The sequence below is a fragment of the Suricata suricatta genome, chromosome 10 (assembly GCF_006229205.1).
Source record: "Suricata suricatta isolate VVHF042 chromosome 10, meerkat_22Aug2017_6uvM2_HiC, whole genome shotgun sequence".
Classification (NCBI taxonomy): Eukaryota; Metazoa; Chordata; class Mammalia; order Carnivora; family Herpestidae; genus Suricata; species Suricata suricatta.
This window is the reverse complement of record NC_043709.1, coordinates 24,164,649-24,190,528: the sequence shown is the minus strand read 5'-3', so window position 1 is coordinate 24,190,528 and position 25,880 is coordinate 24,164,649. Positions and strand designations below refer to the sequence as shown.

The window sequence follows — 25,880 nt, the reverse complement described above, 5'->3', positions numbered from 1 at the left end:
GAGTTAAAGAAGATTAAAGAAGGAAAAGGTTGCTTTATACTAGTAATTTTCAATCTGTGGACTCAGGACTCCTGAGAAACTGGGGAATTAGAGACAGAGTTCTCTAATCAGTGAAATAGTACTGTGTGTAGATCAATAAGTATCAAGTCGTGCATATACGTGCGCTTTATGAGGTTGGGTGCCATATTGGTTTTCACCCACCTCAGTGCCTTAGACACATTAGGCATTCTGTAAATAAATAAATGAATAAATGAATAATGAATATTATTTTTCTAATATATGTGCATGCTATCATGATAAATAAAGTACACATTTATTTAAAAAGCACTACTAAATAAATATTTTCTTATCATGATTTCTTGTTTTTTACTATGGTAAACTATAAATAACATAAAATGTACCATTTTAATGATTTTTAAATGGACAGGTCTGTAGTACTAGTCATCATGTTTCTTAATGGATATTAAGAGCACAGATGCCAACCTGGGGGTCATAGCTAACCTCCAAAGCAGTCCTCATTGTCCTACCAGGGTTGGAAACCACTCATGTTCAGTTTTTCTGATAGAAAGTTATCTCTTCTTGACAATTTCCAGTGTCATCCATCTCACCCCTTCAAAGAAGCTGATAAAAGGGTTAAAAAATACCTTTCTTAAGTATTGAGTTGAAATCTATCTTCCTGTACTTTCCCATTGGTCTTAGTGATTCTAGTTTGAAGAAACAGAATCAATATATTATGCCTTCTTCCAAGGAACAGCCCTTATCAGTTGCCAGGTTTTCAGGGGTTTTTTTCTTTTAAAGCAACTTAGTATAGAATCTGGGTCGCATCTAAGCAAAATTCCTCCTTTTGAGATTTGAAATTGAAGGATTAAAAATTGTGCTGCTTTCTCTCAGTTCTAGGCCTTACCAAACATGAATACTTATAAATAGCATTTGTAGGTTGAATGGACTGGGCATGTCTTGTCCACACTCCAAAGACCAAGGCCAATGGAATAGCTCAGCCTTGTGCTTGTGCAGGAAAGGCCTTCCCCAAGACAGAGCCTCCTTTACTTCTCCTGTCAATACAGATGAAGGACATACTGGGATACCATTTATCTCTGCCCTCTTCCCTACAACCAACCTACCATGTAGGAGATTTGGAGCTCCTTCCCCCCTCCCCAAGCCTTATATGTCCCAACTTTTTTTAAAAGATTATTTATTTTTGAGAAAGAGAGAGACAGAGCCTGCGTGGGGGAGGGGCAGAGAGAGAGAGGGAGACACTGAATCTGAAGCAAGTCCCAGGCCCTGAGTTGTCAGCACAGAGCCTGACACAGGCTTTGAACTCATGAACAGTGAGATCATGACCTGTGAGATGATGACCTGAGCCAAAGTCAGACATTTAACTGACTGAGCCACCCAGATATGCCAACGTTTAAAAATGTCTTTGAACCTAAAGCAATCATTATCATTTCTTTTTCTTCTTTTCTCCCCTTTCTTCTATTTTCCTTTTCATCAGATATTCGGGATATTTAAAAACAAAGCAAAACAAAAATATTCTTTCTTTCTCCTATTTTCTTCTCTTGCCACTGTCTTTTCTCTCCACTATCCTGCCTTGTGTCTCCTTTTGTGGTTTGTTTGTCAACAATAGCATCTTTCTGAATTATCCATCTTAATTAAAAGTGAATGTCAGTGTTAAACCAGACCCCTGGCTTCACATTTTGATGAAGAATCATTAAACTCAGAACACAGTGGACCTAGTGCTAGGTCATACTCCAATGAATGCCCAAGATAGGGTGATTATTAAGTGAAAGACAAAATGACAAAACAAGCTAGTTGGGGTTGCCAGTCCATACTTGGCTGCCTCTTGTGTTTCCCTGATTACCAGAGCCAGAATTAGCTATGAGTGGGAGACTGTGCTTTCTTTTTCCAGTTCCCACTCCATGTTGACTCACATGGACATTTCAAAAGAATCCCCAAGTCCAAAATAATTTGTAATGAATACAAACACCTCATTTATAATTTTGGCCTTTTATTACAGTCTAAAAAGGATGTTGTATTTGATGGTTAAATAGTGTGGATGGGAACCAATATCTAAATTTAAGTTTTTGACTTGGTTCCAGAAGTCAATTCTTGGTCAAGATCTTGAAAATGTATCTCATTGGTAGTTATTTCTACAAGTGATCCTTTGACAAAACCTATTCATACCATGATATAGAATCAACAGGGGCTACATTTACTTTGTTTTTCTCCCTCTTATCTCAGAAAACCTCTTCTGCTCATTCAGAATTTATCAGTGTCCTTTTAATTCTTTTGGGTATTGTTCTATTGAAATTATTTGAAAGAATTGATGAAAGCCAATTAGCTCTTGTTAGGACCTCAGAATTGAATTTAGCTAAATTCAGTTGGGCCATCAGTTTTAAGAGCAGTATAGGCTTTCATATTAATAACTGACCCATCTCCTTTCACCAAGTCAAGAAATATTCTTGTCATTTCTTATCAACAAAGAAAAAATTTATTTTAGGTTTTTAAAAAAAATTTTAATGTTTTTATTTTTTCCTTATTTTGAGAGAGGGGGAGAGCAAATGAACAGGGGAAGTGAGAGAGAGAGAAAGTGAAAGAATCCCAAACAGCCACCATGCTGTCAGCACAGAGTCCAATGTGGGGCTCCAACCCATGAATTGTGAGATCATGACCTGAACCGAATCAACAGCCAGGCACTTAACTGATAGAGCCATGCAGGCACCCCAAAGAAGAATTTTTTTATTGCTCTTTAACAGAAAACAAGAAATTCTATTAGTGTTTTTTTCCCATGGTGAACATCTAAATGCATATCTAATGATAGATCCCAGAGAAATCTAGGACTGGAAGAAAGCCCTCAGATCTTATGATCTATTTCATGATAGTACTTTATGTCCATATTTAAAAATCTAAGGCCAGGTCCTTACCATATTAAATGGCATTTTCTCTACAAGTGTTGATAGTGTTGACTGCCTCTCTTAGAAGCAGAAAACCTCCTCCTCTCTGAAAGCACTTGGATGCGATAGTGCAAAATGTAGGTTTGATGTACTTTGCATATGGAGGGACTATTACTGACCTGCCGTTAATAGAGCATATCTTTCAAATGACAGTTTTTTCCAAATCCAAACATGGGTGGGGGGGAATAGAAGAAGAAACTGTCACAGATAAAAGGGGACTTGAGAGCCTTATCAGCCAAGTGCAATCTATGGGCCTGGTTTAGATCATGATTTGAGCAAAACAGTTGTAAAAAAGATACTTTAGAGGTAGCTGAAAAATTTGACCATGGACTGGATTTGATGATATTAAGAAATGATTGTTAGTTTCATTAGATATGTTCACTGTATTGGGTTATGTTTTAAAAAAAGTTCTTGTATGTTAGAGATGCAAACTGAAGTATTTATAGTTGAAAATGATAATATATTTGGGACTTGCTTTAAAATAATTGAGAAAAATAAGATTAAATAAGATTGGATAAATGCTCATTATTGAAATTGTATACATAGGTTTCTTTAGATTACTTGCTTTAATTTTGTGTATCTTTGAAAGTTTCTAAAAATACCAAGTTTATTTTTTAAAATTTGCTATTGTTATTATTCTAGAAGCAGAAAAGAAACATTATCTGGTATGGATGTTGCCTGTGTAATTTTTAATAATGATAAAATAATTCAATAATTAACCACTAAATTAAATACAATGGTGCTTTTTAAAATTTTGTATGGCTGATAAAATATAGTGATATTTTAGGTGCTTCACACATATCTCATATAATTAATAACTGTGGAGTAGGTTATATTATTCTCCTTTTGCAGTTGAGGAAACTGAGGTTCAAAGAGGTTGCATAGTGCAAGGTTAATAGAACCAGGTGGTGATGGAGGCCGAGATTTGGACACAGATCTGTCTAATTCCAAAGCTCATATTCTTTGCACTACTGTCCTACCATTCATTTTGTTTGTAGTTTGGTGTCTTGCTGGCTAGAGATATCCAAGTATACTGGCTAAGAGTGATTCTCTTAAAATATAAGCCAGTACGTCACTGTGCCACAAACCTCCCAAAGACTTCTCATCTCATATGGAGTAAGACCCAAGACGTTTATAGGATCCAAATGGCCTTTTATGGCCGTCTCCCTCTTTGCCACCCACTCCACCTCGTCTGTTTCAACTCTCTTTGCTAACTCTGCTGCAGCCACACTGGGGTCTTCAGTGCTTTCCCGTAAGTGTATGGAGCATCCTGCTTAGACCCTTCACTTGGTGTTCTCTCAGTCTGAAATGTTCTTTCTCAGATCTGACATGGTTCACTTTTTACTCCCTCCGTAAAAGACTCCTTCAGTCTTTGCTCAGATGTCTTCTTATCAGAGAGCACTTTCCTGACTAAGTAGATGGGCACCCCCACTGAAGTTTTTTCTTTTTTCCTACCCTTCTTTTCCTTCATAGTGCTTATCACTACCCGACATCATGCACTTGTTTGTTTCCCCTCAGTAGAATGTAAACTCAGTGAAGAAAGGGGCTTTGTTTATTCTCTACTATATCTCTAGCACCTAGAACAGTGCTTGATGCATAGTAGTTCCTCAGTAATATTTGCTGAATCACTAAATGACTCTCTGCCTCATCAAAACAGTGATCTGAGTCACCTGGTCACATAAATCATGCCCAGGCTGGGCAACCTGTGGGGCTGAAATGGAATCACCAACAAAATCAGCACATCGTCTGACATCCTATGTTACGATGTGGACATTGTAGAAAGGTTAGCATTGCAGATCCATCATTTCCTAGCTGCCCTACTGTGAACAAATTTCTTAACTCTTTTTAGTCTTAGTTATCTTATCTGTAAAGTGAGATAATAATTATTAGACAATTATAGGATTATTAGATACTTATGCAGAATACTGACCAATCTGTCCAGTTTAAAACTTTTTATGGTAAGTCAGAAGTTCCTTGTTAAGTTCCAAAAACTTTCTTTGCTTTCATAATTCCAGACATCTGATCAGGCAGCCAAGAGCTCTGAAAGGCTTTTGGCTGGAAACTGAGGATTTATGAAAGCCAATGTGCTCTCTCTCTTGTTTGAGCATGTAGATGACATGGAATAACCCCTCTGATTTATTGAATTAGCTTTTCCAGTATTGTTTATGCAATCACATGATCACTTCTCAATTTGATAAAAATTACTTCATAATGGGGATTAGATAGTACAGAAATGACCTGTTAGATCATTCTCTCATGGAGAATGGTCTCTGCTAGATCTATCACATTCTTTTTTTTTTTTTAACCAAAAATCTCTAAGATGCCAACTTTGCACAAAGACTTACTGTTGTTATAATTTTCCAGGACTTAATAAATTAGCCATTGTTATAAGATAACCTCAAAACATTAAGAGATCCTGGCTGGTTAAAAAAATTTTTTTAATGGAGCAAAAGTATGGACACATTGGTAAGAAAAAATTTTTAATACCATGTAGTATTTTTTTAAAGTTTGAGTGGAAAGTGGTATAACCACAGGAATGTACTTTAACAAAAGCAATACACTAATTAAATAACACACAAATGTTGTATTGTCTGGGTATTAATGCTTGAAGGTCATGTCTTAGTTTATAATAGTGAAGGGAATTTATTAAGGGAGGATTATTTGACAGGAATCTTTCTGTCCTACAAGTTATGTGTAGGTTAAGATAATCAACAATTCTCTTTTTTTCTATATGAGTAGAACTACAAAGAAGACAACTCTCTGCATTTATACATTCTTATTATGTGATGATATTTAACTCACAGGATCTTGGGAAGAAAAGAGAAGAAGGAAGAGAAGAGGAGAGGACTGTACTCATGGGACATTAAGCTGGGGGTTAGTGTTCTAGTTAGTTAGCTATAGTAAGGGAGACTTAGACTTGGGCAGGTTGCTGGGGTTTAATACCTAACAGAGCAGGAAGCAAATGAGCGCTGAGCCATGTGGCACTTTTTTCCTGCCATCTCTAAACAAACATAGCAACAGTCGAAAAGCACAAAGGTGGGTCTGGCACATGGAGCTGGGTTTCCTGGTGACTTTGTGTCTTGGCATTTGGTCTGTGTTTACAGTCTAAGCAACAGATATAAGGTTGCTTGACCTCAACAGATATGAGACCCAAAGGAGGGAAGCACAAAATAACGACCATAACATAAAGGTACCTTTCACTCAGAGGTTTTGGGGGGATACAGGAGGGATGGAGGAGTCAGCTCTACTGCATCTGCTTTTGGATCATCTGTAGCCCAGGCTTGCTCCATTCAGCAGTCCAAGCTCCCCAGTGTTGCTCCATAATTACTGGAGGGCAGTGAGGCCTATGAAAAGCATGTGATGTAATCACCCTTTCAGGGAAACCTGTTGGGATTAGTGATAATAGCTGGGTGACAAGATCTCCTTGATATTGGGCATAAAGAAGGTGCTCAATAAATATTTGAAGTGACGTGACTCTGACACAGGCTTTAGTCATGGGCTCCATTCCTTTACTGATGTAACCCAGGCTGTCACAGGTCTATGTTGGAGAAACTAAGAGATATTCAGGGCTGGTTTTCTCATGTGTCCCTGTTTCATCTGGGGGTGGTATACAGACAGGTGAGGGTCATGGAGGAAAGGCCAAGAACACATTTCAAGGCATGAGGCCATGTTTTGTGTCAGAGACCCAAATGACAGAGTCAAGTGGCAGCTTTGCGTGTGACCGTGGTTGTTCTTTAAGATAGGTTTCCTACTATGATATTTTGGGGCCTTAAACAAGTTAAATTCAAAAAGGTTGTATGGAGAAGCTATGAGATAGAATCTATGTGAGCAATGGGGATTTTCAGTGGAGAAAATGCCATGAGCCACTCTTTGACAAATGTAGTGTAGAGCCACTCTAAGAAGTGTAACTAACTTCTGAGGCAGCAAAGGACATTAGAGTTTCTCAGAGCTTTGCCATGAGGGGGTTGCATGGCTGAAGGGAGCAGCACGGATCACAGTCTTGTACTCTGGCCCCTATCAGACCAGAAGAGTAATTTAGTCTAGGTATTACAAACTCTGAAGTAATCACATAATGAGATATTCTGAGAGCAGAAACCAGAGTTGAAGCTACTTCTGAAGATGCCTAATGTAATGTGAGAACAAGGCAGCTCTGAGTGGCTCTGTCATCAGGTGGGCAGCATAGTTACTCTTTGCCTTATTTCCAGAGCAGAGATGAAGAGACCACAAAAGGATTCTATGGCCGTAGCTGTAGCTCGAGCCCAGGAGTGGTGCAATGGGAGCGAGTTTATGTGTCACGGTCAGTTTCCTGGTGAGCACTATGGCCAAATGAAATCCTACGGAGGTCAGAGAAACAAATATTTACTAAATGGTAGTGACTGAGAAGAGTTAGCGAATTTCCAGTTTTGCCATTTTTAGTCTTTCATGAACAGTGCAAATCAGGGTTAAAGCAAATATTTGTTTCTACCTAGTCTTTTGTGATTTGAACACTGATGTCATTGCTTCCTAATTTCCAGTTTTATGATTTTCTCCATTCCCTGCTAGGACCAGTCAGCTAAAGACTATTTGGCTAGCAGACAACAGGAAAATACTATGCATAGCAATTGAAGAAATATGTGTTAGGGGAAAATATCATGGCCCCATAAAAATAACAGGGGAAGTCCTGGCATTTATCCAATAATGACTTCTCATTTTAAACCATAACTCATTTCAAGTAACTCTTGTGTTCTAGAAACAACACCTGTTAATCTTTCTGTAGAAAGGCATGAGAACACGTAGCCCAGGCATGAGAACGTAGGAAAAATTTTCCAAGCCAAATTACTATGAAATACCAATGGTAATATTTCACTATGTGGGGCATTTGTTGATGTATTTGCCTTTTAGGCTTCTTAGAAAATGGTGCAGATTGAGCCACATAGTAAACAAATTGTTTCAGGATCATTGCTTGCTCACACCCTATCCCTACCTCAACCCCCTGCTAAGAGTCACTAGAGGCGCCAAATGGGACTCTAAGTAAGAAGAGCATTTGCCCAAGATAGATATCCCTCAGAGGCCAAGCCTAAGATGAGGAGGACGAGAGCCTACACTAGCAAGTAGGAGGCTACTATCATGTTCTGAACTCCATGAGCTAACTTTCAGTGTGCTCTGGGAGAATGGACGGGATGGGCTGGCGGAAGGAAAGCACCAGGAACTCGGGGAACAGGTCTGAATAGCAGCCCCCTGGAATTGTGAACAAGTCAGGCTGTGGTTTCATGCTGCCATATGAAGGCCATTGGTGGAGGAGTTTCCTGCAAGGACACAAAGGGAAAGGTGACACTTCTAAATGAGTGAGTGCTGAGATGGAAGGGGAAGGCAGAGGTTAGGGCCCAGATTTTGATTAGAAAGTTATCATAAGTCATTTAAGGCTAGGCAGGCATGGAGGAAGCAGGCAAGAAAGATTTTAATAGCAACAAGCACCAGGGACTTGATCTAAGGGAATCTAAGTCTCTCTGAGAGGCGAGGGTCTGGGCAAGAGGTCTGAGCAACAGGTCTAGGTAACCTGTTTCTTCGCCACCAGTCTCTTCTCTCAAATCCATTTTACACTGCAGTTAGAAGCAAAACTTGGTATATATCACTCTTCTACTCCAAAAGCTTTGAATGGCTCACTGTTGTTTAAAGAACCAAGTTTCAGCTCCCTAGGCAGGTGTTGAAGAACTTCAACAATCTGGCCTTAAACAACCTAATAATTAATCACTCACCATCCTATTCTCACTGTTCCTGACAGAATGGTGATTTTTAAAAAAATTGTCCAAACATAATTTGCTTTTCTGCTGCCCGAGAACCCAGGATGAGACCGTAGGCTCTTAACCCTCTTACCTGTCCCAGCATCCTTTTATGGAACACCTGGATTGCTGGGCCATGTTGCCAGTTACCACAGACCTCTCTGTTCACATCCTATTTGATGTCTCAGTAACATTTGACAGTCTCCTTGAAACACTGTTCTCTCTTACCCCTCTCATGTTCTCTTAGTTATTCTCCAAACTGCACTTGCTCCTCCTAAATCCTTGCTAGCTTTTCCTCTTCTAGCTGAGTGGTAAATGCTGAAGTACCTTGGGAATTTGTGTGAGTCTGGCTCTTTTAACTATCTATATTCTTACCCTGGCTGATCTCATCTCTGGCAGACTAAGTTATAGACCCTAATTTCACACCCTCCCGCCCCTGCCAATTCTTGCAGCTAGGATGTTGTCACAGGGAGAGTCTTGGATGTGTAACTTGCTTTGGGTAATGATATACTGCTGAAAGTCAAGGCGTATCATGTGTCCAGGACTTTAAAAAATTGAGATATAATTGACACATAACATTGTGTTCTAGAAATAACACCCAACCCTGTGGATAGAAGTGGAGATACCTGGATTGAACCCCAGCCAATCTGTAGATGTGAGTAAAAATAAGGTACTGTTGCTTTATGCCACTGAGTGGTGGGAGTGGTACTGTGGCAGTAATGAACCAACATATAATCTATTTACTTATGACTTCCAAATATAGACATTTAGCCTTCCGCCTCTCTTCTGTACTCAGGGCTTGTACATCCAGCTGACTATTTGGCATCTCTACTTGTTGTTTAATAGGGATGGGACTCTATATTCATCTCTAACTTTGCCTTTTCCTATCTTAGTATATACCATTATCCTTCCAGTTGTTCAAGCCAAAACACTGGGAGTCATTTTTGACTCTCCTTTCCTTCACTTCACACATTTAATCCTTTAGCAATCTCTGCGTCGTTTCCTACAGAGTTCTGCATATAAATACATCCACTTTTCTCATCTTCATCAGTATACCATCTTTTGTCTAGAAAAGTTTGGTAAATTTTTGGTTGTGTTTTCTGCCTTTACTTTTATCCTTTCTTCAACCCATTTCTCACATATTGTCTGGAGTGATGTTTTAAAAGAGTAAATCAGATCCTTCCATTTTCCTCCAGGTGCTACTCATCATTACTCAGAATAAAATCCAAACTCCTGAAGCTTCTCATGTTCTGGCCCCTGTCTGCCTCTTCATACTCACTTTATCCTCCTCTCTGGCACCACTGCCACCTTCTTGACTTGAAACAGTCCCAACTTATTCTGACCGAGGGGATGTTGTACTGGCTATTTCCTTTAGTAAGAATGCTTTCACCCATCTATTTGTTTGGCTGCTGCCTCCTCACTGTGCAGTTTTATCAGCTTAAATATTACCTCCTCCGAGGTGCCTCCGCTACCCACTTTGCTTTAGGGAGCCACTCACACTCGCCCTCCTGTCTCCTGGGGGGAATGCCTGCAGCCTTGTGCTGCCCTGTGCTCCCTCACCGGAGCCTCTGCCGCCTCAGTTGCTGTGTGTGTTCTTGGCAGCCGGTCTTCAGCTGTCAGCCCTTTTAGGGATTGCTTCAGCTGCGGAGCGCAAGGCCGCCCCCCTTCCCAGGGTGGCCCACACCCCATCGGGTAGAGCGGTCAGGACCGCTGTGAAGGGTCATTCCTCTTCAGCAGGTAGGCTCAGGCTGTGGTTGGGTCTGCTTTGCCACCGTCTTCTCCACACACCATCCAGTTTTTTTCTCCTCTCTCTCACTGATGCTGGTGTTACAGACCCTCCTTAGTAAACACTTTGAATGCCAAACTCTACCACGGTGTCTGCTTCTCAACACCAGGGAGCATTATTTTCTTCATAGTGTTTAAAACTACTTGTAATTATTTTATCTAATCATCAGGAGGTTGATTGTTTCTCCTACTAGAATATAAGTTGCAAGCACTCAGAGACCTGATTTCTTCACTATTTTATCCCCAGTGTCCTGAAGCCTGGAACATTATCATCATCATAACAGCAAACACCTAGCATTTACTGTATGCCAGGAGCTCTTCTAAACACTTTACTTATGGGGCTTCTGGGTGGCTCAGTCATTTAAGTGTCTGGTTGTTGATTTTGGCTCAGGTCATGATCCCACGATTCCAGAGATCAAGCCCTGCATCGGGCTTTGTGCTGACAGCATGGAGCCTGCTTGGGACTCTCTCTTTCCCTCTCTCTCTCTCTCTCTGCTCCTCCCACTTTGTTCCCTCTCTCTCTCTCAAAAAATAAATAAATAAACTTTAAAAATATTTTACTTATATTAATTTACTTCATCCTCTCAGTACTGTGAGTTAGTTCTATTATTTTCCCCATTTTACCATTGGCTAGCCCAGGATCACACAGCTGGTGACAGAACCAGTATTTGAACCCAGGCAATCAGAGTCTAGATTCTATGTACTTAACCAATCCATTATGCTATTTTTTTTGCAGCAGCTGTTTAATAAATGTGAATGATTGAATAAAGAAAAAACGAGTAGTTGGGTATGCTTTTCTAATTTGGGGATATCACCTATTTATTCATTTGACAAATATTTTCTGAGCACCTACTATATGCCAGGAATTATGGTATGCACAGGGTATGCAATGTGAATGAAATAGATATGATCCCTGCCCTCAAAAATCTTGTACAATCTAATGAAAGAGACTAGATTAACAAAATTTGAAAATAGCAAATATATTATTTGCTGTCACTTTCCCGCCTTCTAAGGTGGTGGTCTAGAAGTATAACCACTATCATTGCTACCCAAGATGTCTGGTTTCCTTTTCAGACATATCCTTTCAAGCAATCAGAGTACCACCCATACCTGTTCTATAGGGTATACTATTATATAATGGAGCCGTGATGACATTTCCTACACAATGACTTTTTAAAAAATATTATAGTTATTTCTTAGTCACAGTAGGGAGAAGAAAATGGAGATGCTAAGCTCCTATTGCTGATGGAGCCTAGCTCTAGGAAGAGTTACCAGGTCATTGCCTTAGAACTCAGTCTCTGAGTCTTTTCAGAAGAAAACAAGAAGGAAGAGAGAGATCTATGGAGAAGCAGGGCATTTGGTCACCTCTGCAGACTGGAAAGTCACATGTCGAGGAAGAAGTGCTATAGTGTGGTGACTAGGAGCACGGAGTCTGGGGATCAGACCTGGGCTTGTACTCTCATACTGCCTGTAATACAATTGCCTAGTTGCCTACTTAAGCTTCCTTTTCCTCATGAGTAAAATGGGAATAATAACAGCACCTGCCTCAGAGGTTAGCTCCAAGTTGTTGTGAAGATAATACATTTAAAGCAGATCTCAGTAACAGCAGTATTTGGATTTCAGGAGAGTCTGGGCATATGAGTCATCACAGTTGTTCTAAAACCACAATGTAGAGTCTATCTCCTCTGCTTAGTGAAATCCCAAAGCTGAGAGGTTATTGATATATCCAGGTAAAACCCTCTTCTCTCTGGTGTTTTTCACAATTTCTCATCAAGGGCCTCCTCAGCATCGTTTATTTGTAGTTCATTAATAGTACTTCTCCCAGGGTTACACACTATTGCTTGTCTGTGTCATTTTCCCAACCAACCTCTTTGCTTGTTTGAATTGTATTAATCTCCTTCCTTTTCCACCCCTCAATTTTTGGGATGAGGGTATGTGCCTTCTATATTGAAGGAAATGCATATTGAATTTGTGGCCCAGTGAAGAAACAGTTTCTCTTGCAGAGTGTATTATCTCTGCCATGTTATCAATGTCAGCGTTTTTGACTCCTGGTAACAGTAGCCAAATGTGTACCAATTGAAGATCCTCAGGGCCACTTCTCAATGATGGGAGAATTTTTTTCCTTTCTTAAGAAAAATTAGAGCAACTTCTTTTGTTTTTCTGTTTATTTTTCTTCCTTACTTTGTAGAGAAAGAAAATAGCAAGGAAGAGTTAGGAGGTAAGCAAGAAGTAAGACATCTTCCTAAATAGAATCACAGATGAGAATGAAATTTTCAGGGGAGGTTCAATTAAGAGTGATTTGGGGAAAACACTTGGGCCTAGAATAAAGCACAGGAACTTTTGGCTTTCTGGACCTTGAAAAGAATGAACACTTTTTCTATAATAGTCATAAGACTTCATGGATGTAGATTTCCAAAGCTTATGGAATAACGTATTTTGCAAAATTTCCAGGTCACAACCAATTGGCCCAGTGCTCTAGAATAGCAATGCTTTGTGTTGAGAATCTTCAAACTTCTGAAATCTGTCATTGCTTGGGGACTGTCAAAGTCTGAGGATAATTCACCAAATCCTAGATTGACTTCCTATAGAATCAGCTTCTGGTTCATGATAAAAATGGCAGGGAGTTGAGGTGCCTGGGTGGCTCAGTTGGTTAAGCATCTGACTCTTGATCTCAGCTCAGGTCTTGATTTTGTGGTGGTGAGTTTGAGCCTTGTGTTGGGCTCTGTGCTGGGCATGAAGCCTACTTTGTAAAAAAGGCAGGGAGAAGATTTGCTGTTAATTACAGGTCTTGTTCTAGTAAATGTACAAAGCACACAATGATGACACTGGAGTTTGGACATGAGTGGAGGGACTTGAATTCTTTCACAACTGGAATGTGCTGGAACTTCCCAACAGATTGAAAGAATGCCTAGAATTTCGGTTTCTATTATGGTCACTGTTATTTCTCACAGAAGCAAGTGAATCTTCCGGAGCTGCCCTGGTTCCAGTAGATGAGCCCGCAGCAGGCTCCTGGGGGAGCAAAGCTGGCCAGTGCACCATGGCTTGGGCACTTGGGGATCCCTGTGTTTCTCATGTATAAGTGTCAGACAGAACTATTGTAAATCTTTAAAGCCAACAGGAATTTTAAGGAATACAGCACAGAGCAGGACCTTGTCAGCTCCATAATGGGTGGTGGGCGGAATTCTGCTACTTTCTTCCAAGTGTTCAGTATAACTCAACGACAGCAACAAAAAACAAACAAACAAACAAACAAACACACAAAAAAACCCCTCCTTCCTACTTTGTGGTCATTATCCAATTATAACAGCTTTTCACTTGGAAGAATTTTTTTAATTTATTTCCTTCAATTCATCTGGGGCATAATGGTATTCAGTACAGTCAGGATGATGGGTGTAGGGCATTGAATTTTCCCTCAGTGATGGTAAAAGAATATTCCACTTAAACCATTCAGGACAATAAATGCCTGAAAAATAAGCCCTATATTGTGGAGAGAGAGTAGGAATATTACAGCTATCTCCTGAAGTTTACCCTCCCACTAGAATGTGAGCTCTAGGAGAGTAGGGATTTTGTTTTGTTCACTGCTATATCCCCAGGGCTCAGAAGAGTGCACAGTGCATAGGAAGGTCATAAGAGGTATCTGTTAATACATAAAGATCTACAATCCAACAAAGATGTTGAAAAAGAAGCTTAGAACTTTAAAGCAGCATTATGCAGTTAAAGGAGCATAGGATTTGGAATGAGATGGACACCTGTTTTGGATACTTGGCTCTGGTAGTTACTGGCAAAACTAACGTGGGGGAGTTACTTCACTCTTCTTAACCTCATGTTCCTCATCCATAAAATGAGATAATAACACCTACTACAAAAGGTTGTCCTGAGGATTAACTGAGTTGAAGGTTGTGATGGTGTTGGGCACTTGAAAAATGCTGGTGCTACCCCTATCCTTTCATAAATCCAAAGTAAGATTTTTATATGATGGACTCCCTACAATGGGAGAATAACATTGGCGTGCATCTATTTATTACCATAAAAATAGATTGTAAAGAACTCTTCTTTATGTTGTAGGGTATTTATTGTTTTTTTTCACATGTGCTATTTCATTTTCTATTTAAAAAAGGAAAACACATTTCATAAAGATATTGAATGGGAATCCTGGAAAATCAACTATGGCCAATATGAGGCTTTACACATCACTTCTCAAACAGCTTTTATCTAAGCCTAGTAGGATAACATCTGGGGACCTTGGAACAGTCTTTTCTTTTTTTTCTTTATTATTATTATGTTTTCCATTTTAGAGAGAGAGAGTGGGTTGGGAAGAGGGGCAAAGGAGAGAGAGAATCTCAAGCAGGCTCCACACTCAGCATGGAGCTCATTGTGGGCTCAATCAATCCCACAATCCTGAGATCATGACCTGGCATCCTGAAATCAAGAATCACTCTACCAACTGAGCCACCAAGGCACCCCAAGAGTGGTCTTTTCTAAACTTGGTCTTCTTTCCTGAGACATTTGGTGAAATGTGTAAGATTCTGGAGGATTCTAATTAAGAGTCCTTGTAGATACTGGCTTAAAAAAATGTATTCCTTGTGTTTTTGCTTCAAACTGCTTAGTATAACATTTATCAAAGGCAAAGCATGTGCTGATAAAAATATCCATTTGTGCATTCTCAAATGTTATAAAAAGCTCTCTAGGTTGCTGAAGGTCACTGATGGGCAAGTCTCCATAAGTAAGAGGTTGGAGTTCATGTGTGTATGCAGCATGAGTAATTCTGAGCTTAAGGAATTCTATTTGGTGTGATGTAGTGAGTGTACATTTCCTTAATTTGTGTCTTCATACCTATCGAGGAAAATGTAATCCTGGCTTGTATTTCTTGTTTACAGGAATGGGAAAGAAACATGTGAAGTCTGTGTGGTTTACTAGTTTAATTGTGGCTTGAGTCCTCATTTCTGAGACAGGGTAAGATATACAGTCCCCCATGTTTTCCATCCCCAATCCCAATGTCACTGCTTTTTCACCTTTCTCTTTACTTCATAAGCCTCGGACTGTGGTACAATCAAGTGTGTCAGCAGGGCAGGCACTGCCTAAACAGATATTAGGAAGCTGCCTAAGCAGCCTGATTTATGAGGCATTGAAAGGCACATGTGACCAAATATATCTCTTCCACCCATCTGCCATCAGTGTCTGAAATTCCTATGATGAGAATCACCCATTAAAAATTTTCTGCCGTCACAAATGGTTTATTTGGGCCAATAAAAGCACTGTGTTGGGGAGAAGGAGAGAGGTGGGAAAATGGGAAAGTCTTTCATTAGAATGATTTTATCTTCTGAACCTCTCAATCTCTTGGTCAAAGGTAGCATCTTGGCAAATTAATATTCTATATAAGGCTGCAGGGGAAATTGGGAATTGGGAGTCTTGTGGAGCATCTTCTTGTACTCTCTGAGCAGTATGAAGCCAATGTGCCCTGCAGAGGAGATTGCCCAAAGTAGATTGAGGAGCTAAAATATCAAAGACACATTTAGATATGTCACAATTCTATTTAAGGCCAGATTAGGAAGTAGGGTACATAATAGCTGAAGGTATCTCCTTTGAATTCCTTTTTTCTACTATCTTAGTTCTTGGGTGACCATACCAAGACTAATGATTCTTTGATTCATAAAAGAACATTTTGATTAAGGCCAAGTAGACTTATGACCAGAGGGAGATCCATTTGTAGAAATAGAACAAATGATTAATTCTACGACTTTGTTCAGACTACTCTATAAAAGTGTCTAGAGTAGTGTTTCTGGTACTTATTAAATTCTCCATCCTGGTCCCCACCAGACCTTCTGAAACATATGTTCTGGGGGAGGAGCCTGGACTCTACATTCTAACAAATATGTTTGCTGATTTTTATAAACATTATTTGAGAGTTACTGAGTTATTTTATTAACATGATTTGAGAGGTTTTAACCTCTAGATTAATAAGGTTAAAAGTATGAGTCCTAAAGGACAATTAAGCTTCAAGTCCTTCCTTCACTACTTGCTTGTTTTGTGACTTTGGACACATTATTTCACTCTCTGGTTCTCAGTTTCCTCATAATAGTAGTAGCAACTTTGCAAGGTTATTAAGTGAGGTCTGAGGAGGTAAGTCGTGTGAAGTTTAGCACGGCACCTGGCATCTAATAAGGACAAAAATGATAACCATTATTACGATGAGTATGTGTATTGAAAAAGACTCTTAGGCAATGTTTACTAACATTAAATATTTTGTGGAATATTTGCTTTATAAGAGCTAAATTTAAAATTCTGTTTCAAGGGATGCCTGGGTGGCTCAGTTAATCATCCGACTCTTGTTTTTTAATTTAAAACTTTAAAAAAAATGTTTATTTACTTTTGGGGGGGCATGGGTAGGGGAGGGGTGGAGAGAGAGGGAGACAAAATCTGAAGCAGGCTTCAAGCTCTGAACTGTCAGCACAGAGCCCAAACGTGGGGCTGAAACCTGTGAACTACAAGATCATGACCTGAGCTGAAGTCTGACACTTGACCAACTGAGCCACTCAGGTGCCCCACATCTGACTCTTGATTTTGGCTCAGGTCATAATTTAACAGTTTGTGAGTTCAGTCCCCACTTGGGCTCTGCACTGACAGTGTGGAGCCTCCTTAGGATTCTGTCTGTCTCTTTTTCGAGATAAATAAATAAATATTAAAAAAAATAAAAGTCCATTTCAGTATATGATAAAACCAATTGGTTTCCTAATTTCCTAATTACAATTACTTAAGGTTTCTCTGTTGCTTTATCCTCTTTAGCTTTTCTGTCTCCTCAAACATAACTAATAGCAAGAGACTTTGATGGGAAAATTCTGTAATAAATATTCAGAACTATCTCACATAAATCATGGTTAGCTAGCAATGAGAGAATTGGTTAACTGAATTATGTTCTACTTTGAAATATTTTACATATTCTTCTAGAACAGACCACCTGGCTCCTTTCCCAGCTGTTGCTTTCCTTTATTCTTATATATATATATATATATATATATATATATATATATATATATATATATTTAACACATTTTATTTTATTATTTTTTTTAAATTTTAACACATTTAAAAAATATTTAATATTAAGTAATCTCTACACCCAACGTGGGGCTCAAACCCACAACCCCAATATGAAGACTTGCATGCTCTTCCAATTGAGCCATCTAGGCATCCCTATTCTTTTATATCTTTATGCCTTGTTTCCTGCCTCTTGCTCTCTCTCCTTGGTTGACAAAGTGCCTACATTCTCTACTTTTTTTCCCTGTTTCCTTGTCTCTCTCTGGTGTAATTTCTTCTCATTCATCTTGCAAGCAGAATTACTCTACACAGCATAAGTCAGAGCTGAGAGAATTGATTTGAAATGCTGCTGAATTTCATAGCAGCTTATTCAGAGTTGGTACTGATAAATGCAAGAGCAGATATTAAGCCTAAATAAATCTCAGAAAGCCAGACCAAGAGGAAAATAGCAAAGGTAAAAAAATACTCTTTTTATTTCATTTGGTATCAGTTATGGTAAAGAGTATTATCCTATGGCAATGTGAAAATGAGAAAGTTAGTAAAAGATTATGTAATTGCAGGGGGGAATAATAGGATACATTATAATTTGGAGTTTGGAGAAGGAAAACTGGGGGAAATGACTTTCAGCTGTCGTTTCCTCAACTATGATCTAGAAGAAATAGCCAATGAGGAAAATGGTGCAGTTGACATCACCTCACATGAATTCCTTTCTATATGCCAGAATCCCCTTTTAGTGGTTGAAATATGAACTCTGGGAAGTAGAATTCATGGATTCAAATCCAGGCTCCACAATTGTCCTTGGACAACTTAGTCAGTCTCCCTGTGCCTCAGTTTTCTTATTTGGGATATAGAGATAATAATATCACTTACTTTACGGGTGCTTAGGAAGATCAACTGATAATAACACATGTAAAGCACTTAGAAAAGTACCTACCTTGAAGTAAATTCTCAATTATCAATCATCATCTTTCATATTTTTTATTTGCTAAGCTTGAAACCCTTGGTGGTATCCTGACTGAGAAGAAGGGGTCCAGGGATTTTCTGGGCAGACCAATTTGCTCATACTGTGAGACTTTTAGACAGTAGTTATTTTTCTTTCTTCGAAGCAAGGTTCCCTGCTTGGCTGATGGCTTATTTAGATAAGTATACTATGATATGATCATTTCTAATAAATCTTGGATATTTCTAGATTTATAAATTAACTCATTGCTCATGATCACATTTTGGAACATGGAAATCTACCTTTGACTACATGTTAAGAAACCAGACATGTATTCACTGTGTACTAAAACCTTCCCTTAATGGAATGTGCATCTCAATTCTAGAAGTATCCATTTGGCCCAGGGCATATTTCTTTCTCATGACTAGCGCTCTGCTTTTTTTGTTATTTGGCATATGTTACTGACAAATAGTAAAACTGGGAATTTGTCATTTAAAATATTGCCGGTTTCAAAACACAGTCAATAATGCTCAAAAAAGTAGAGAAATGTTTATATCCTCTCAGTGAAAGTGTAGGAAAACAAGGAAAAGGACATCATTTTTCAGAAAGTATTCTCAGACAAATAATTCTCTGAGAGACTTAAAATAACATCAGGAATGTAAGGCACACCCCTTTACTTCTATTCCATTTTTATCATATCAATCTCCCTTGCAAAATTGAAGTTGTTCATAAATATTTTCCTTCCAAACTGTGGGAAATAAGTCATGAGTAACTTTGGCTCTTTGATAAAGTTAGGTTAGGGGACTGCTTATCATTGAAACAATGAATACAAAAGCGATTCAGTCCTGGGGCCTCAGACAAAACTCCTCAATACCAAGGCGGAGCTCACACTCCTTTTTCTCAGACATTCCAGGGGAGTGGCTAACAGGACAGCCGGCACAAGGAATTCTCAAGGTTCTTTTTCCCACCCTTCAGAGTTGATAAGTCTCTGATCATTCAGAAAAGGATTTGTTCCGCAAGAACCCAAAGTATCCCAAAGAACTATGTTTACCCTAACAAGCCTTGCTTTCTGTTTACTATAGCCAGATGGACACTGCTTTTTGGACTCGTGGTCACCTCCCCACAGAATTGACTTCATCTGGTGGACACTATTAAAAGATTATCCTATTATTGAGAATTTCCATTGCATCAAATACTAAATATTAGCAACATTCCTTTATGGGGAAAGTGATGTAATAAGAGGGCATAGTCTGAGTTGACCTCAGGCAAATTATACAGATAGGTATGTGGAGATTATGTAACTAATCTGCTGACTAATAAAGCCCAATGGAACAGCGTAAAGCTCTGGGCGCAGAGACTTTCCCAGTAACTCTTGAAGGAAGTGTTCACTTTCATATAAAGCCATAGATGGAAATTTTGTTTGACTTGGTGCTGTGATGGCTGTTTTGCCAAGGAGGAGAAGATGCCAAGGAGGAGAAAGTGTATATAGGAAGTGTGGCAGAATGATGGAATAACGGAAAAGGAGTGGGTCCTGGGGCAGCTTGCTCATACTTTTATGGATGGGGGACATAGATTTTCTTTTTTTTCTACTTTGGAAGCCAAATGATGCTCATAAGGACTTAAAATTGCAGTGGAAGGGCTGCAAGTGACCTAAGAATGAAGATACTAAGAAACGATTATAACAATGATCTATTTTTTTGAATGTTGCCAGAAAAGGTGTTGAAAGAGCACCTGAGGAAGAAGATCCTAGTCAAAAAGGAATGAGAAAAGGTTTAGGGCTCAATAATTTGGCAAACTACTTAAAACTGAACTTTTAGTTATAACTATGATTGAACATACTTTATAAACAATGAATTAAATTTTAATTGTCAAATACATTACAAAAGTAGCACATGATCAATGAAAGAATATCAAGCAATACAGATATATGCAAATTAAAAAGTGAAAATCTCCCTTCTTCTTTCCATTACAGGGGTAAATATTGCTATAATCTATCTTTCAGGCCTTTTAAAACACTGTACATAATATAAATGTGGTTTGGAGTTGGCACTATTATTATAAGTATTGTTCTGCAATTAAAAAAATTTTTTTTAATGTTTTATTTATTTTTGATACAGAGAGAGACAGAGCATGAGGGGGGGGAGGGGCAGAGAGAGAAGGAGCCACAGGACAGGAAGCAGGCTCCAGGCTCTGAGCTAGCTGTCAGCACAGAGCCTGATGCGGGGCTCGAACCCACAAACGTGAGATCTGACCTGAGCCGAAGTCGGAGGGCCAACCGACTGAGCCACCCAGGCGCCCCTGTTCTGCAATTTTTTAAACTTAATAATATATTATGGACATTTTTCTACTTTTAAAATATAGACATTATTTGTTGTCTCTTTAATGGGTAATGCTTATTTTAAATAGCCTTTAAATAAAGGCTACTTGGCAATTCTGAAACTTAAGAAAATCTTATATTTGATGTGTTTAAAATATTTTTCTTCTTTTTAAATTAAAAATATTTATTTTTTTAAAGTTTATTTATTTTGAGAGAGAGAGAGAGCACGCGTATGAGCAGGGAGGGCACAGAGAGAGAGAGGGAGAGAGAGAGAGAATCCCAAGCAGGCTTTGCATTGTCAGTGCAGAGCTCAATGCGGGGCTCCACCCCAGGCACCCTGTTTATTTATTTTTGAGAGAGAGAGACAGAAAGCTCATGAGTGAGCAGGGAAGGGGCAGAGAAAGAGGGAGACAGAGAATCCCAAGCACGTTCCACATTACCAGAAAGGAGCCCAGCTCAGGGGATCAAACCACAAACCATGAGATGATGACCTGAGCTAATATCAGGAGTCAGTTGCCCAACTGACTGAGTCACGTAGGTGACCCTAAAATATTTTTCTTGATGTGCCGTGACATACCGACACTTTTGATAAGCTGTTTGTAAATGATACCCTAACAGATAGCATTCCACCTACCAGGTGGAATGAAAAGATAAGAAGCTGAGAGACATGTGACAGGTCATAAAAGCAGATTTCATAAGAGATTTCATAGCATAATTCCAATTCTAGAAAAGGTAGGTACCTGCATAGAAAACAGACTAGCGGCATAGGCACTCATATGCTAACGCTGTCATCATAGGATTGTTTTTTTTTTTAATATTTTATTTATTTTTGATCAGAGAGAGACAGAGCATGAGAGGGGGAGGGGCAGAGAGAGAAGGAGACACAGAACCGGAAGCAGGCAGGCTCCAGGCTCTGAGCTAGAGTCAGCACAGAGCCTGACGCGGGGCTCGAACCCACGAATGTGAGATCTGACCTGAGCCGAAGCCGGCCGCTCAACCGACTGAGCCACCCAGGCGCCCCATAGGATTGTTTAAACACAGGATTTTCCCCCCAATACAGTTTTCTATATTTTCAACAATGAGCTTTCATTGCTTTTTAAAAAAGTAAATATAGTATAAAAATGCATTGCAACTGATAAAAATTTATTTTTCATGTGACAGAAATTAAACCTGTAGCTTCCTCTCTATCTCTATGTTCCAGAGTAAAAGAGTCGAAATACTGGGCCCTTGTTTGATTTTTTTTTTTAAGTTTATTTATTTATTTATTTTGAGAGAGAGAGAGTGCAAGCTGGGAAGGGGCAGAGAGACAGGAGGGGGAATCCTAAGCAGGCTCCGCTGTGCTGTCAGCATAGAGCCCAACATGGGGCTCCATCTCACAAACCGGGAGACCACAGCCTGAGCTGAAATCAAGAGTCAGATGCTTCACCGACTGAGCCCCGATTTTCTTAGTTTAAAGAAATAGGTTTGAGTTCCTTCATTAAGAAAAGGTAATCCTTAGCATCATTAAAAGAGTGATCAGGAAATGAGACAAAAATCAGGAGATCATATTCCTTTATTACATATATGAAATATAAAAAAATTAACAGAGCAATATATATATATATTTTTGCAAGTCCACAGGACCTCAGGAAAAAAATATGTTCTGTATGTGAAGTTAATCTTACGGCACTGTGGTTCATGTTTTGTGTATTCAAGTACAGAAGAAACTGTATGCATTGTGGTTATGCATGGGTGCAGATGAATAATAATGAAGACTGTAGTTTAGTGAACTATCACGTACATTGTGTCAAAAAAGTGAGCAAATATAATGACCATATATTGTTAACAAAGATAAGGAGAAACCACTTCAACATTCAGGTTTAAATACTAAACACAAAAATAAAACAAATTCTGTGTCTACAATAATTTTTGTGGTGTTTATAGTGCATTGCAAATAATGAGCTTTTAAAAATTTAAAGTCCATTTCCTCTTTATCCAAGCATATTTCTACACTTATGATTTCTTCTTTCTCTAATTTTAAAGTCTCATCTTGTTTAGTTTTTAAGAAAGTTTTCATCATGGCTGGTATCTGTGGAATCTAACCTCTAGCCTGAAGCTGAGATTTGATATGCAAACATGTTCTTTTAGGTTGTATCTTCACATATTTTTTTCCCAAGTGTTCAGAGTTAAAACGTACAACTTGCTTTTGTCCACATGTAGTGGCAGTGCTTCTGTTTCAGTAGGTTTTCATACACACCCTTTATTTTTCTTTCTGTCAACAACAGTTTCCAAACTTTCACAACACAAGTGGTAGGTAGTAAAGTGCTTTATACAAGGAAATACTATATACATGTGGAGAGGTTCCATTTAACACCCCACAGACCAAAGTTCACACACATCACACAGAGGAAGGCTCTTTTTTAAGAAAAACCTTTTTTGATAGTAGGGTTGGGGAGTCCTTAAAATCTCTTTAATTATTTTAAGTAGCACAAATATAAGTAACAAATCTGAAGCCAGAAGGAGTCCTTGTTAGATGCACTGCCCTTAATGGATTACTGCTAAAATATCACACTGCTGTTAAAAATACTCTTAATAGTTACGAATTTAGACTCAGTCCCATAGAACCCAGGTATCAGCATAGGGTCTTTCATTTGTCTTTATGAAACAAACTGTGTTTAAATATGGCCCCAAAAGAGTCAGGTTAGACAGGTCCTATGCATTGGAACATTTCTATATATTTTGGCACTTTAAAAATTCCAGTTTCATTTTTGAGGTCTCCTTTCCATTAAGTTTGTGTTTTGTACATAGAGAAGTGCCATTATGTGTTATATACCTTTATTGCTACTTGCACTCTCTTTTTAAAATATCCATCACTTTTCTTCCAAGGGATGGCTTCCAGCGCTGGACAAAACTTTTCATATTCACAACTAATTTGCCTGTTCTTACATCTTCATGTCCTGCCACAAGGTACTCCAAACCTACAAGAGAACAAAGTTAGGGGCTATAGAGTATCGTAATTTATTGAAGGGGGGGGATGTGATGTCAGTAGTTTTATAGGCATGGTTCGTGCTTTTATATATATTTATAGTCAAAATAGGGACTCACAGGTAGTACAGCTGACACTTAGTAAGCATTTACTATGTGCTAAGTGGGTTACATGCATTATTTATTTAATCTTGAAAATAACCATATGAAGTAGGTCTTATTTTTCTTCTTGTTTCACAAATAAGGGGACTGAGACTCAGCAAAATTACAAAACTTGTTCAGTGTCTCTCAGTAAATAGTAGCACTCTGACTTAAGCTAAAGTCTGTTTGGCTGTAGAACTTTTACTTTATACTCTGCCACCCTTTATGGTAAAGAAGTGAGGATTCTGTGGGTGCTTAGCACACTGCTATAAATTGGTGTTTCTTGGAGACTCACTATGGATGGTAGTGTATATTGAGGATTTTATAAAAGTGAAAAACCATCTGGGAAAACATTGGAAGAGAGTTATGAATTATACAAAATAACAAGTATTTCCTATAGAACGTCAGTGTACTTTTGGGATATAGGATGTTTGTTTGTCATAGATTGAAAAAAATGGAGACTTCACTGGACCTAGTGTTGACTTTGTAATTGAAACTTCTCTTCAGATTTCAAATAACAATTTTCGGATAACACACAGAAAAATGAAAGGACAATCTCATTACCTATAGACTAAAAAAAGGCAGTATGTTAATCTTCTTTAGGAGATGTTTATAGTAATATCAATCTTGGTATTTTGAAATAATGTTCTTTAATATTATAGGGTAGAGCAAATAAGTAGTTATGTTTATAAAAAACAGCTTTCCAACATAAAGAGACATATACTTTAAAACTTAAGGGTAAATACTAGATGCTAAAATTAAACTGAAAAGTTAAACTCATGGCTTTTATGTATATATAAAAATTAATATATATTAATAAAATAATAAAAATAAGACATAGTAATATGTTATGTATATAAATTTTGTTTATTCACTGAAATGGCCTAAGAAAAGGCATCCTAATAGCAATGAACACCTATAATAGATATACTGTGGTCTCTAATTAAACAGATCTCACTAAAAACAAAATAAAACAAGGCTTCTCAGACAAATGCTATTGCAGGTCCAGGGCAGGGAGATACAAGGTAGCATGGGACACCCTATTGTACTAAAAAGCACAGAAGCTTTCAAAGATGAATGGGGATCAATTCAGAAGGTCATGGGAGTGGCAAGAAAGGGTTACAACCTGTTAAAGTTGTGATAATCTGAGCACCAAGGAACATAATAATTGGTATCTATTGAAACATCCCCAATCAACCAATATCCATAATTCCAAAATGATACTCAAAAAAGAGAAATCCAGAGAAAAACTAAATTTCATCTTTTTTTAAGGTTTATTTATTTTTGAGAGAGGGAGTGAGTGGGGGAGGGGCAGAGAGAGGGAGACAGCTATGCTTTGGCAGCAAAAGCCCAACTTGGGGCTCAAACTCCTAGAACGCTGTGATCATGACCTGAGCTGAAGTTGGTCGCTTAACACACCGAGCGGCCCAGGCGCCCCTAATTTGTCATCTTTTAAGGCAGTTGTTAAAACCATTACTTACTTTGAAAATTGGAAATTATAAGGAAAGAATTTAGCATTTATCCTGCCTTTTACAATAGGAACTGTATTGAATGGTAACCTAATAGCCCAGCTTTAAAGAGACAGAAGCATGTCAACTAATAACTGAGGGAAATTAGAAAAACATCATTTCTCAAACTCTGATGAAATTGTTGATTCAGGAAGATTACCATTTAGTGATAAAGTCATTAAATTAATAGTTAATGGGAAACTGGATGTTTGTATCATGTCTAAGTAATACCATGCTTATTATTTTCTAGTCTCAAAAGGAAAAACAAAACTGCCCAATCGAGAGATCAGACTGACATCATTCTAACCAAGGGGTCAAGTTTAGCAAACCTGATGGTAGCTATCCAGGGACTGTATGTCTTCTGATGTGATTCAACATGAAGTACGCACATAGCAATATCTCTAATGGTTTCTAGTCAAAATGTTTATCTTCAATCTATCAAGCTTTTCTTTAAAGATTACATAGGCAGTAAAGGGACAA

General features: G+C 38.5%; 1 protein-coding gene across 2 annotated transcripts in view; it reads right to left on the bottom strand.

Moving 5' to 3' along the window:
• Positions 1 to 22,321: 22,321 nt before the first annotated feature.
• Positions 22,322 to 25,880, bottom strand: part of NTN4 (netrin 4) — a 129,760-nt gene continuing 126,201 nt past the window's right edge. For both annotated transcript variants that reach the window (XM_029955596.1, XM_029955597.1), the window contains exon 10: positions 22,322 to 23,744. In XM_029955596.1, the coding sequence (XP_029811456.1) occupies positions 23,608 to 23,744 (137 nt within the window). In that variant the 3' untranslated portion in view covers positions 22,322 to 23,607. The remainder of the gene's footprint in view (positions 23,745 to 25,880) is intronic.